Source organism: Periplaneta americana, chromosome 12 (genome assembly GCF_040183065.1).
Source record: "Periplaneta americana isolate PAMFEO1 chromosome 12, P.americana_PAMFEO1_priV1, whole genome shotgun sequence".
Lineage (NCBI taxonomy): Eukaryota > Metazoa > Arthropoda > Insecta > Blattodea > Blattidae > Periplaneta > Periplaneta americana.
The window spans coordinates 42,294,192-42,309,405 of record NC_091128.1 but is presented as its reverse complement, the minus strand read 5'-3'; the positions used below and the strand labels follow the sequence as shown (position 1 = coordinate 42,309,405).

Here is a 15,214-nt window from a genome sequence, read left to right as displayed (position 1 = left end):
GAAGAATACAATGCGTGCAGTTCTATGTTGTGTAACTTTCTCCATTCTCCTGTAACTTCATCCCGCTTAGCCCCAAATATTTTCCTAAGCACCTTATTCTCAAACACCCTGAACCTATGTTCCTCTCTCAGAGTGAGAGTCCAAGTTTCACAACCATACAGAACAACCGGTAATATAACTGTTTTATAAATTCTAACTTTCAGATTTTTGGACAGCAGACTGGATGATAAGAGCTTCTCAACCGAATAATAACACGCTTTTCCCATATTTATTCTGCCTTTAATTTCCTCCCGAGTGTCATTTATATTTGTTCCTGTTGCTCCAAGATATTTGAATTTTTCCACCTCTTCGAAGGATAAATCTCCAATTTTTATATTTCCATTTCGTACAATATTCTGGTCACGAGACATAATCATATACTTTGTCTTTTCGGGATTTACTTCCAAACCGATCGCTCTACTTGCTTCAAGTAAAATTTCTCCTAACATATTCACGTCATCCGCATAGACAAGAAGCTGATGTAACCCGTTCAGTTCCAAACCCTGTCTGTTATCCTGAACTTTCCTAATGGCATATTCTAGCGCGAAGTTAAAAAGTAAAGGTGATAGTGCATCTCCCTGCTTTAGTTTGCTGTCAGAAAATATAACAACTACATGCGGAGTGAAACAGGGTTGTATTCTCTCTCCGATCATATTTCTGATTATTATGAATGAAATTATGGAAAGGTCTGTTGGCAATGTTAGAAAAGATATAAGATGGGGATTAAATGATACCTTGGAAGATCTGGATTTCGCTGATGATATCTGTTTGCTCTCCATAGTTTTGGTGATATGCAGAATAAAATTAATACTTTATTAGAAGTAATAAAAGGGGCTCATATGAAAATAAACGTAAAGAAAACTAAAGAAATGAGATTAAATAGTAAAAAGACAGATAAAGTTAAAATAGGCCTAAATAATAATAACAATGATACTGTTCAAGAATTTAAATATTTGGGTAGTATAATTGACAAGGATGGTGGAGCCTTTGTGGCTGTAAAGAACCGAATAAAAAAAATGCAAATAGTGCATTTGTCCAGTTGTACCCAATATGGAAATCTTATATTATACCTAGATTTACAAAAATTAATATCTTTAACAGTAATGTGAAATCAATCAGTCTTATTATATGGCCGTGAGACATGGAAAACAAGTAAAATTATACAAAATAAACTGCAAACATTTGTTAATAGATGTTTACGGAGAATTTTAAAAATTAGATGGCCAGATATAATCACAAACTCAGAACTATGGAAGATAACAAATCAGAAAGAAATCACAATAGAAATCAAAAGACGAAAGTGGAATTGGATAGGGCATACAATCAGGAAAGAAGATGGAGCAGTAGAAAGAATGGCTTTGGATTGGAACCCCCAGATAGTAGAACAAGAGGAAGGCCAAAAAATACATGGAAGAGAACAGTTTTGGAGGAAATTGCTAGGGAGGGGAAAACATGGAGCAAAGTGAAGAAGTTGGCTACAAATAGGGTCCGATAGAGGCTCCTCATGAGGAGATACAGGAGTTTGATTGATTGATTGATTGATTGTTTGATTGATTGATTGAATAGTTTACAATGACGATTTACTTAAAATTCACCTTGCGATTCTGTTCTTCTTGAGCGTTCATACACATACATATGCACAAAGTTAGGTATTTGAAATACAGGATGAACTGAACTTTGTCATACCAAACCTGTAATATTCCTGTCAAGATACACACATAAGAAACATGCAGTCACGTACTAGTGAACAAAGAAAATGTGCTGCATAATAGTAAAGCAAACTTCAGTTCACTCTGCAACATAAATGGCATGTTCCTCAAGATGTTCGTCTTCAGTTCAGTGTAGTAATTGATTAATGCATAATTACATTTTCAATCGAAAATTATTACTACTGCTACTGCTGCTGCTATTGTTTCCGAATTTCTTATCGTAGTTCCCAAATTCATCACTGTGCTGAGTAGGCATTGGTCTCTTACACTGCCCGAAATTTCATGAGAAAATTTCTTCTCCCATGAAGAGTAGTCCCCCAGCTCTTGTTCTTTATTGCTAGTCCAAAGCATGTCGCATATCACCTCCCCCCCCACCCCACCCCTCATTAGGCAATGCAAAGCACGGGATTTTTAGTCAGTCTACTTCTCTTCATGTTTTGTATCCTTTCACATTCTTTATTCTGCACAACTTGTTTTTCCTCTTTTCTGGTGTTATTAAAAAGGCTTTAATGTTGTTTCATTCAGCAGTACTGTATGTTAAGGTCTAGCAAAAGTATGTGTAGCATTCTTGTCAAATAGATCTTCTGTTTAGGAAACGCAACATATAAATTATTTGAAGAAATTAATGTGAAGGTATATAAAGATTAACATAAGTGCTTCAGGTTATTTTGAATAGACTCTTCCACCCATTACTTAATCAGGTAGCAGAAGTACTACATTTAATCTTTTTTACGAACCTTTATACATTTTCTTTTGCCACAAACATCCAAACATTGACCATTTAATGCATAGCTGTAATTTGAAAACATATTTGGATGTAGCAGTGAAATACTTTGGTTGAATTAAAATAGTATACTTTCACTGAAAACAGTAGTTACATTGCAATTTATTAACCTCTACTTGTTTCTATAAAAATTAAAATAGAATACTTTCACTGAAAACAGTAGTTACATTGCAATTTGTTAACTTCTACTTGTTTCTATAAATATTAATAATAATAATAATAATAATAATAATAATAACAACACATATGAGCAAGTTGCACATAGGAGTCAGTAGCAGTCCATCACTCGCTTGTACGCATTCCACTGATACCAAGAGCACCTGACGAGGAAAAGACTACTAACCAAGGGTGTACATGGAAGGAGAGAAGTGTAAATCTTCAAACCGTTTAACTATGACTGGTGGGGGGTGATATTTCTGTTTAGGAATGCAAAATGAGAAAATGCTTAATGTATAATATGCAGGAAGCACATGATATGCAGAGAACATAATTTAAAACAACACTATGTAAATTTGCAGGCTATGTAATGTCCATGTTTGGTAGTACATATGCTTGTGAAAAGTTCTCCTCTACAATGAAGCGTATGAAGCCAAGGCTGAGAGCAAACATAAGGGTACTAAATTAAAAGCTGTTTTGTGGCTTGCAGCATTAAAATATCTTAATCCAGATATTGCGACAATAAATTAAGGAACAAAGAAAGCCTATTCTTAAAAAAAATAAGTTCTGAAGATACACAGGCCTTGTTATTATACTGTCCGAAGAGACAAAAAAAAAATTGTTTTTTCCATGAAATTAGAAGTCACTGTGATGGCAGCCAAAATCAAAACGAATAGAAAATAATTTCACCATTTTTTTTAATTACACAAATGTGTTATTTTTAATCCTGTTGTTTTAGTACATTTCAACTTAAGCATTGTGCAAACCATATTAAACATCTGTTTATTGTGATTGAATAAGAATTATTGGTCTTGTTATATTATGTTGGTAAAATGCTGTCAGTTGTAGTTTCCCAATTTTGTGTGCCAGAAAGATTTAATTAATTTTCCTTAAGGAACATGCTTTGGGTACTGTATATTTTTCGATATAAAATATATGTTTCTAAGAATAAATTCTCTGTGACGTGCAGACAGATTTATTTCTACTACTACTATACTGCAAATAAATAAGATGGGACACAATTTGTTTATTTGTTGAGATTCTTTCAATAATAAAGTTATTTCTGAATCCTGACACGTATGGTGCACTGCCACAACAATTGTTCAACCCTTGCTCAGTACATTCGTCCTCAGTAGCATGCTTTGCGAGGTCGCTTGTGTGCACGAGAGTTTTTGCCGCTCTTGATCTACACCAAATATTTTCCATAATTCGTTGCAGAAAACAGCATCAGTTGCTCGGATTTCTGCAGTGACATTGAGTGTGCATGGTTTGTTAGCATACAGTACAGACTTCTTGTATTTCTATAGTAAGTAATTGACAGCCATTACATCAGTGGATTTTGGCAATCTGATAGTGTCTCTAAATTTGAAAATGGAAAACATAGCTCATACATAGATTCACTTGCAAAGAATTTGCTCTGTATACCATTCTTTTGCAACAAAATATTAGCATATACTTTCATAAACGAAATAGAATAAGTTCAAAACCAAGCTCTAAGGGCTCATTACTGGTGAAATCAAAACAACTCCAATAGATTCTATGAGATTCCTCACTAATATTAACAGCGTCAAAATGACAATAGAAGAAAAAGCACTGATTCAGTATGAAAAACTTATCAGATTACCAGGAAACAGTTGGCATTCATACAGTCCTCTCTGTAGATTGAAAACTCAAAAAAGTTTCATATCCATGGTTCAAGAATTAAAACAGAAAATCAATATCTCAAATTTAAAAGAAAACTTAGAAATTAAACCAAACCCTTTAACTCTATTAAATATAGAATATAATCTAAATTTAACAGAAGAAATACTGAAATCAGAAGTAAACACTAAAATAATGAAACAATTGTCTTTAGAGATAATTAATATTAGATACCCTCCACAAAACTGGCTTCATTTATACACCGATGGATCCTTGATCTCCAGAGAACAAGGTGCCGGTGCAGGTGTTACGTGCTATTTCTTCTCACTTTCTAGATCTCTTGGATATGGAACAACGAGTTTTGATGGAGAAATCATTGCAATAAGTGAAAGTCTCAGGAATCTTCTATGCCACATCAATAAATTTAAGAATGTAGTTATATTGTCAGACTCCAAAGCAGCTATTCTATCAATAGTCTCTAAACACACACCTTCATCTCAAACAGCAGAAATAACTAAAATGCTCTCTCAATTAATATCACTCAATAAAAGAATTGTATTCCAATGGATACCATCCCATTGTGGAATCCTGGGAAACGAGAATGCGGATGCTTTAGCAAAGAAGGGCAGCACTGCTACTTAAGACCTGTTACTAAATCTATGTATTACTCTGTGAAAAGATTTATTAAATTTACATACTTAGACTTCAACAAACAAAATTTGATAACACAATCTCAAGGGAAGAACTCTCTATGCATCATAATCCACAGTTAATTCCCCATTTACCACGAAAATCGTCTGTAGCTGCATTTAGATTGACAACAGGCCATGACTGTTTGGCCAAACACTTGCATAGAATTGGAATATGTCAATCCCCTAACTGCCCATTGTGCAACTCAAACCAAGAAATGGATTCGGAACACCTCAAAATCTGTGCTTCAGTGGCTGGCCATGATAATATCTTTGAAAAATATTGGAGTACAAGAGGTCAAATGACTTTATTGTCAAATACCTGGCATTAGAAAACAACAACTTTTATGATGGATTTTTCGAACATTAATATTAGATGACATTAGATTGGATCTTTATTTACCATTAGAATTACAAGTGTCATCAGTGCACAAGAAAAATTACATAATATAAAATGTAATATTGGATTGGTGCATAAGTTCTTAGTGTTTTTCGGTATTTTCGTTCATCTGCTGTCCATGTTTCCATAGCAACCAAGTATTTATTTACACTATGAATTTATGCACCAGTCCACTACAATGCAAACTTAATTCTAAGTGAGCTTAGCATGAAAAACTACAATTCATTTAATTGAAGACCTGAATTGACAAATATCCCAACCACTTCGTGGGATCAGTTGAAGACATTCTTCAGGCAGTAGATCGCTCTCTTTGCATTGTCGACAGATTAAGCAGTGCCAATGGCATCCGACAGCATCTGCATCATTGGTGCCACATTCTACACAATGCTGGTGACTACATTGAAGGCCTTTAAAACTTAGAACCATGGGAACAGATCACTGCCATCGTGATCTAATACAGGCCGTAAGGCAGACCACGTGACTCGCTTAACAGCTGATCGCGAAGGGCGGTCTTTCAACCATATGAATTAGTTTAGTGCATGAAGAATAACATATATTTCTCTGAAATGCAGTGTAATTGCGCCAGTAAAATTTTAAACAGTGATTGTGAGACACATGAGACACAATTTACTTGCAATTTAAGGTATAATATTATTTTTGGTGTAAAAATTACGTTGTTGCAGGCAAAGTTCGTATGTGTAATACCTGCCTTTATTTCGATTAAATATTGCGCCCTTATGTGGTTAAGTGAAATTTTGGTCTTATAAACAGTAGGCTAAATATGTGTAATAATATATACGTGAAAGTGAAACATTGACTGGCATATGAAGTAAGTTGTGATTAGGCCTAAGTGCAGTGTTACCGATGTTACTCTTGTCTAATCCATTATTGCTAGTTTACCATATTTGTCTTATTAAATTTAAATTATTGCGCCCTATTTATTTGTGAATAACCTACATTATACGAGTAAATAATACGACGTTTGATAATATACACAATTTGAACTAAAAACGAGATACATATAGTATATTACGAAAAATTATACCCTATAGTTTTCATTACTGTTACAGTATTTAGAATTGTAATTAGTTGAAATAAAGCACTCATGCTTCATTACGAAATTCTTGCACATTCATTTATGCACGTTTCAACAATTTTCAGTTGCATCGCACGCATATTTTAATGTGTTGAAGTTATAGGTTATGTTTATTCTATCAGTACTTGCCTTATTTCCATATTCGCAATTATGCGTTATAATTAAGCATAACGCTACGTATAACTTACAAATGCAATTTGTCTACACTTCAATTGTATTTATTCGTTTCAGACGGTACTCCAGTCTGAAGTCTGATTAGTTTAATATGTTACTAGGGTTAAACTAGCGCTGAGGTAGTTCCCTTCGTATTCATACATCTTGCATATACAAATTAGTTTGGTTCGGTCACGATTTTAATATGCCTTGCTTATAGGATCAAATGCATCTCCACAAAAAATAAATTCAAATGTTTTCAGTTCAGAAATTACCGGAACTATACCTCAGCGCTACTAAGTAATATAACGTATGTACATTTCATAGGAAGGACTGTGGTGAATTTTCTACCTATAAGTAAGGACGGTAACCGTGTTCTGAAGTTTATCCTAAAAATATATTATTCTTTATTAAATCTCAAAACAGTTTTCGTTCTCAACTTTAGCCTAAAATGTTGACGCAGATAGGTTATGTTAACATGGTAAATTCTCTTCACATAAAAATAACACAGTTTTATTTATTATTCCTGCCACATTATGCAACACATAAATGGAACTTATGCACATATTACATTGAATAAAAATTTAATTGTAGTATTTATTTGTTCCCTACTATATTGGGTTGTAATGAATTGTATTTATCTAATCTACCAGATTAACACACAACTGTACATACACTAATTTCATAGGCGGGACTGTGGTAAATGTTGTACCTACAAGTAAGGAAGGTAGATGTGCTACATTAAAATCACAATATAAATAATTCTTCTTTATTAAATCTCAAAATAGCTTCCATTCCAAACTTAAAATGTTGATGCAACCAGGTTATGTTAACATGTAAAACTCCGTTCACATTAAAATAACACAGTTTTGTAATTATTTCTGCAACATATTATGCAATAAGAAGTGTGAAGGGGTCTTATACACACATTACACTAAATAAAATTGAGCGCCGACACGCTATAAAGTAATATATTTCACTCAGCTCCGTATACTCTAACAGAAAAGCCCGACTCATCGAGTGACGTCACACAACCTGCATTACGGCCTGGTCTAGATCACGATGGCAGTGGAACAGATGCATTATAGGACCCACCCTGAGTATTCCATAGTATTGATTATATATTGTAATTTTCGATTATTATATCAAGTATGCCATCTTAACAATACTAAATACATAGTACCATAAACATGTATAATGTAATAAAACCAACAATAATGGTATTAAGCTCATATTAGTCACCTTTGTTATACAATATTTTAAATTTTATTCAAAATAAAGTTAAAGAAACAAACCAAAGCTGAACTTAAAACACAGAAACATTAAACTTTCAAACAATACAACATTGGTATTAATACAACAGTAAAATTAATTTCATATTACTCATCTTTATAATGTATTATAAAATACTAATTCTACTCAATTTGTACTGCATTTTTGGTCCAGGGAAAATACTGGTCTTTCACAAAAACACATTTTTACTAGTGTTTTCCCTGGACCAAAGAATTAAAAACAAAATTGATGTAAAATTAGCATTTTACCATGAACTTCACTGGAGATGTTCCGTTTCATCTTCTCCGTTATCTGAGTGATGTCACAAAGTGCTATGATACGGCATTCCTGTGTCTATCATTTAATACCTTGTAATTTCCAATGACATCTCCACAGGAGTTCTTCTCGTTTACTTTTAAATTTCTTTAGTCTCATCCCAGGATTGCATGTTTTGCAAAACACTTCACTCCTAAGTAAACCACAATCACTAAAAAAAAACCATAAACATAGCCTACATGTTTTTATTCATGGATAAAGCTACTGAAAGTTTACAACTTATTTATAATTCCATAATTTCCATTTCGAGGCCTACATTTTAAATCAAGAGGGAGAATTTGATCCACTTTTTTTTTATATTTAACTATAGCATTCAATATTGCCGCCATGATTATGATCAAACTAATTTACAACAATATTGATTGGTTAGCAACATAATGAAAACAATATATATCGATCATTTAATTGATCGAAACGCAACTTCCGTTGACCTTTTTTTGTGGCTTAGCATATTTTTATATTGGGGGTGGGTCCTATAACGCATCTGTTCTGAACCATGTATGTATGCTATGTCTCTAGAAAATGAATAGTTGTCACTACTAAAAAATCATCCCTTGTAGAAGCTGCCAATTTGAATAGTGAATGTTGCATTGCAGGCTCACTTACGCCCACTCCACACTACAGCAGCAGCATTCTTCAAGACCTCGTGATGGTTGCAAATGAGGAGTACCGAACATCTGTGCTGAACAGCCATCCCAATCTTAAGGACGGAATTCTGCTCCTCAAGGTCTGGCTAAGACAAAGGGGTTTGGATCAGGTGAGACCAACAAAGGTTTTGTAGGCCTGTGAAGGGTCTTATGGAGTTCGTCGGTTTTTACTAGCTAGGGCACTGGAGTAGAGAAGATACAACTCTGCAGATGTAGATTTATTGGTGCATAAGTGAGATAGCAATGTATTTGTAACATTGCAATGGAAACAACAACCCAAAGTTGTCCATGTCTGTGGTAGCTTTTCGTAGATTATTGTGTTTCTCAGGTGATCTGCTTTCATTAAGCTGCTTGTACATGATCAAATTTTTCTTTCAATTCAGTAATTTACAAAAAAAGAACTTGTCAAAGAGTGGTCAGTGTTGAAGATTTGTGAAAGATTGATCAGTATTAAAAATGATTTGTTAAATAATTTTTCATATTGCTAAAGATTTGACAAGATTTTGAAACATGTGCTTCAATTTCATTGTAACCTATGTTTTGTTTTACAACGAATTAGAAAAATAACAGGAATAGAAACTGTTACACGATTGTACTTTGCTTATTTTCAGTCAATTTTAAGGTGTGGTATAATTTTTAGGGGAAATTCGACAAACACTAAACTAACTTTCAAAATGCAAAAGAGAGCAGGTCCATAGAAGTATTAGTTGGAAACAACTTTTTAAAATCCTACATATATTACCTTTCCTGTGCATGTATATTTATGAAACTTTATTATACGTAAAAACAAATTTAAGCCTTTATACCACTAATGCATATATGCATACAAGAAATAAGGAGAATTTATTTGTTGCTCCCTGTAATACAACTTCATACAAAAATAGCTTCATTCACACTGGACTGCTTATGTATAACCATCTACCAAAGTATCTTAGAAAAATATCTACTGTATATAAATTAAAAAAAAAAATACTTCATACTATCTATTTGAACAGTGGTAATGTTAATGTTTTGTTTTATACATGTAAATTATTTTATATAAAAATTCTTAATTTTGACAAGTCAAGTAACATCTTTGATGTTCCAATGGATGATAATAAATGAATGCATGTAGGCCTACCTATCAAATATTACAATATAAATATATAAATCCTTTGGAGAATAACTAGGCTATAATAAAACAATATTTGCATGTATTACTTAACTGTATAATACTGTAAAATTAATATTACGATTGCATATTGTTTTAAAACAAAACATTTGCGATAGTATGTGCCTAGATTATAGGGTGAGATCTTCTTTATTAAAAAAAATGCTTGTATTGGTACTTAACTCGAGATAATTCCTTACAATTTCCTATTATATAGTGTGTCCACCATGAACCTGACACATTTTATTTGGCTGCCAAAAATCAATGAATGGAAATAAGTTGGTAACATGCATCGCAGTATGTAGAGAAACTGTGGAAATTTTGTTGGCTATTTTTAAAAACTCGCGCGAGAGGTTGTACGTGGTGCTGCGGTAGCTTAAGTCAAAATGGCGACAGCGCAAGAGCAAGCACAAGCGATCTGGTGGTATGCTGAAACAAATTCGGTGATTCAAGTGCAACGCAACTTTTGGCGCGTGTTCCAGAAGGACCCACCATCACGGAACACCATTAAGACACGGAAACAGCACTTTTTGGCAACGGGAAGTGTGGTGAAATTGCATGGTGGCGGTAATGTGCGCGTATCAGAGGAGCGTGTAGCAGCAGTGAGACAGGCGTATGAACGAAGTCCACGCAAGTCAGTTCGACAAGCGGGACGAGAACTGCAGATGCCGAAGTCCACGGTACATAAGATACTGCATCGCTCTCTTGGGTTTCATGCATACAAATTGCAGTTGGTTCATGAACTGAAACCAGATGACGGTAATAAGAGGCAGGCATTTGCTATCGACATGTTACAGCACATTGATGAAGACCCAACATTTTTAACTTTCATTGCTTTTTCTGAAGAGGCCACTTTTCATTTATCGGGCAAAGTCAACACACATAATGCGCGTATTTGGGGGTCAGAAAACCCACGCTGCATTGTGGAACACATTCGTGACAGCCCGAAATTAAATGTGTGGTGCGGATTGATGCACAATTTGATCATCACCCCCTTTTTCTTTGCAGAACAAACAGTTACGCGCAATACTTACCTCGACATGTTGGCTCAATTTGTTGTGCCTCAGTTAATGCATTTGCAGCCGAACGTCATCTTTCAACAGGATGGCGTCCCACCACATTGGAGCCTGATCATTCGAGAATTTCTCGACACACAATTTCCCGGTCGCTGGATTGGGCGTGATGGACCGACAAGATAGCCACCTCGATCACTGGATATTACCCCTCTAGACTTTTTCTTGTGGGGATATGTCAAGAACAAATTGTATACAGGCCACAAAATTCGTGATCTTCAACAGCTACGCGGCCGCATAAGAGATGCCGTCAATTCCGTTACGCCCGAGATGCTTCAGAAGACCTGGCAGGAAATTGAATTCAGGCTAGATGTTCTTCGTGTAATGAGAGGATCTCATGTTGAGGTGTACTGATTTTTTTAAGAAAACTTGGTGAGTTACTCTTGATATTGCATGCATTCTTTTCTTTTTACCCCAAGCAGTATGAATTATACAGCAATTTCAAATGTGGACACCCTGTACTTTATTTTTCGTTTTATTGTGGTATTCCACAGAACCCATGGTGTACAGGCATGAGCTTAAATTCATATAATTGTATTAACTCCAAAATAACTTTCGGCCAGGATACTATTTTTTTGTTGTTTGTTTTTGTGTGTTTTTTTTTTTTCCCCATAAAATGTTTGAATTCCATTATTGGTCAATTCCTTCAAAGATTTGTCAAATGTTTGATCAATTGGAATATGTTCTTATTTACTTTCAGGTAATCAAAGACTCATTGTTTATTTTACATAGTCATCTTTACTATGTCTAAATTATTGTAGTAAGTTGTGACACTTTTATACTATTTTATTTTTATCATTATTAAATTGCATATTTTTAAATGCTTTTAAAATATTATGTAAACCCATGTTCAAATTTCCAGTGTTCACTGTCTTCTGGAATTCATGGTCCTTGTGGCCACCTGCATTTTGTAGGCTGATGTTTATTCTTTTGAATAAATTATATATGAGGTGCTCAGTGCACAAATGGCCCAACACGCAAAATTTGCTTATTGAGTTCATTGCTTTAAGCTCCTAATATTGTTCTCTTCAAAGTGTATATCGGCCTAATCATCATTCCCAGTTTATCTATGAGATTTCAGCACAATTTTCGTTTGTGCATTGCATTTCACACACTGTTACAAAGAGGTGAAGTGGAAATATGGTTGTGTGGGTTGGCCCATTTGTGTGCAGAGCACCTCGTATATAAAGTATTGTAAGTGATTTGACAATAAAACTTGTGATTAATTGGAAAATCTTTAAATTCTTGCGAAACTCTGAATTTTACGAAAATTTGATCGTGTACAAGCAGCATAAACATAAGTTCTAGCTTCTCTTGCAATTTTTCGTATTATGTAAAGCTTGGTTCTACAAAGGAACTGTGTGCAGAACTCCTGTCCAGGGGTTCTACACACCATAAAATTCCTTTGTCAAAGTATGTTACTGTGAAAGAGCTTCTAGTGGGACCACAGAAGCCTCTTAACAGATAAGGTAGGGAAGTTATCTTGGTAGCTGAGTTACGAACATTCAGTACAGTCCAGTTGAAAGCAAAAAACGTGGCTGTATCTGTTGCCTTTTATCGAGGCACTTGCAAGCATTATTGGCTGTTATTTCAGCACAATTCTCAATCACTGCTTTCTCCTTTTCTCACTTTGTTAGTTTTTCTGACTCACTTGCACCTCTAAATTTCATTAAGAAAACATGCCAACCAAGGGCATACGAAAGGATGGGTTACTGGGTTTGAACCCTCTCCCCTTGAACTTAAAAAAAAAAAAACCATCTACTTGTATATATTTGATCATTTCCATTGATTTTCCTGTTATGTAAAGTAAAGTGTCTTACCTATCATTTGTTGAATATATATATATATGATTATTGTGTAAATGTAATAATGACACAGCATTTTTTACATGAGTCATTCAATATAATTAGTGGCAACATTTGAATTAACAACAAAGAAAACATTTTTGGAACAGTCACATTGTTGCAGTGCTCAGAAGTAATCTCCTCCAACATGAAGAACCCGCCTCCACACCTCAGGGACACAACGGATGTCTTGTTGTACTAATCTTCGAACAGACTGCTCTACTGCTGCTATAATTGCGTGTCTGGTTCTAAAGCGAACTCCTCTGAGTGGTAATTTCATTTTCGGGAAAAGGTCAAAATAACATGGGCTTATATCTGGGGAGTATGGAGGATGCTTCAGAATTTCCCAGTTCCATCTGCGAAGTACATTAACCACAGGGGCAGCTACTGTATGCGAGAGTGAGCACCATTATGTAGGACAATAAGATGAGATTTCAGGAGATTCAGACGTTTATGGCACACAGCTGGTCGTAAATGGTGTTCCAGAAAGTAACTGTAATATGCACCATTTACACGATTTTCGACAGGAACTGAATGAGTGACAAGGACGCCGTCAAAATCATAAGCAGCAATGAACATGACTTTAAGTGGATCTTGCCGATACTTTTTTGGCCATGGGGAATCATTGTGCCGCCACTCATTTGATCGTCTCTTCAATTTTGGTTGGTAGCATCGAACCCAGGTTTCTTCTAAAGTTATGTTACGTTGAAGGAAACGCTCGCCTTCACATCCATAGTATTCAAAGTGCAATCTCGCTGTTTCCATTCTCTGCCACATGTTTTTTGTGTGGAACCCACTGAGCGCAGATTATCCTCATCTTTAACTTCTTCTTAAGTATGTGAAGAATCGTACTAGGAGCAATTCCAGCTTCCCTTGCTAGTTCAATACAAGTCTAACAACGGTGTTCTTTCAGCAGTGCTCTTACAGCGTTCACATGTACATCACCACTTGTCGATTGCTGTCTGCCAGCTCCACTTTTTTTTATGGTCATATTTCCTCCCGTTGCGAAATGCATGTGCCCACCTAGCCACGGTACGATATGGTGAAGTCTCTATACCCCAAGCTTCCAGTAATGCTGTATGGCATTGTCGAGCATTCTTGCCTCTTGTAATCTGAATTTTAATGAAGCATCTTTGTTTGTATTTGGTAAACATTTTAGAGCACTACAGATAACAGTCTACAAATTAAACTCACTACAAATATCTTATAAATGAGATTATTGTCTCCAAACTCACAGATAACACAGATCAGATGCTCTTCATTCTCATTGTTATCAGCTTGCATTATTTACCGCTGATAGCACCGTATATAAATATTATTGTCACTAATTAATTATTGAATGACTCATGTACTGTATTATACAAAATTAAACACATGTTATAATTTGTTAAAAATTGGATGGCTGTGAAAAAATTACGTTTCAAAGATTTTATAAGTATGTTCATGAATATGTTCTATTAGAACATAGTATAATATTAATAAATATACCGTAAAATAATAATATTAGTAGTAATAATAATAATAATAATAATAATAATAATAATAATGATAATAATGATACATAAAATTTAAAATACCGATAATGTACATTGTAAACCATTTTTATAATATCTCCTCCCCCTCTCCCCCTTGATAAAATTCTGCGTACACCAATGATGCCAACACAATATATTTGGAACAGATTTAAACATGATTAATATTGTGGCAACAATGCTGGAAAACCCTCGCTGACTGGGAGTCGAGCATGTGTCGGGCAGAAGGGAGGGTGCTCTGGGGTGCGGCATGGGGAAAGGAGATGCTGGCAGCCGCGCGGTTTGTGGAGGGAAGGAGAAAACCGACTGAGGCGTGACATGAGGGTAAAGCAGCGAGAAACGGAAGTCTCCAAAAACAGAAACTTCGAGGACCGAAGAGACGAGAATGTGTAATGTAGAAATAAAAGCGCGAGCAGTTCAGAAGACCAGTCAGTTTGTTTTTGTGAAGCAGCCGTGAGCGAGCAAGGAAGCCAGCCTTCGAGACCGGGGTTCGACATGAAGCCAGTTTAGTTTGGACAGCGAGTTCAGCTTGTGAATCAGCAGTGCCCAGGTGGAAGCAACGCGTCCAGGAGTCCTGGGTTCTCGAGCAGTGAGCTGAGTAACTGTGGAAGCATCCTGGCGAAAGCAACGCGTCTGGAAGTCTTTGGTTCGGCGTGCAGTGTACTTTATCTGAAAGTCTTGAGTTCGAAGTTC

At 35.3% G+C, this 15,214-nt stretch overlaps 1 protein-coding gene across 2 annotated transcripts in view; it reads left to right on the top strand.

The window, feature by feature from the left end:
* Positions 1 to 15,214, top strand: part of Mat89Ba (nucleolar protein 6 Mat89Ba) — a 90,308-nt gene that overhangs the window by 31,426 nt on the left and 43,668 nt on the right. For both annotated transcript variants that reach the window (XM_069841155.1, XM_069841156.1), the window contains one exon: positions 8,872 to 9,032. In XM_069841155.1, coding sequence (XP_069697256.1) covers positions 8,872 to 9,032 — 161 coding nt within the window. The remainder of the gene's footprint in view (positions 1 to 8,871; positions 9,033 to 15,214) is intronic.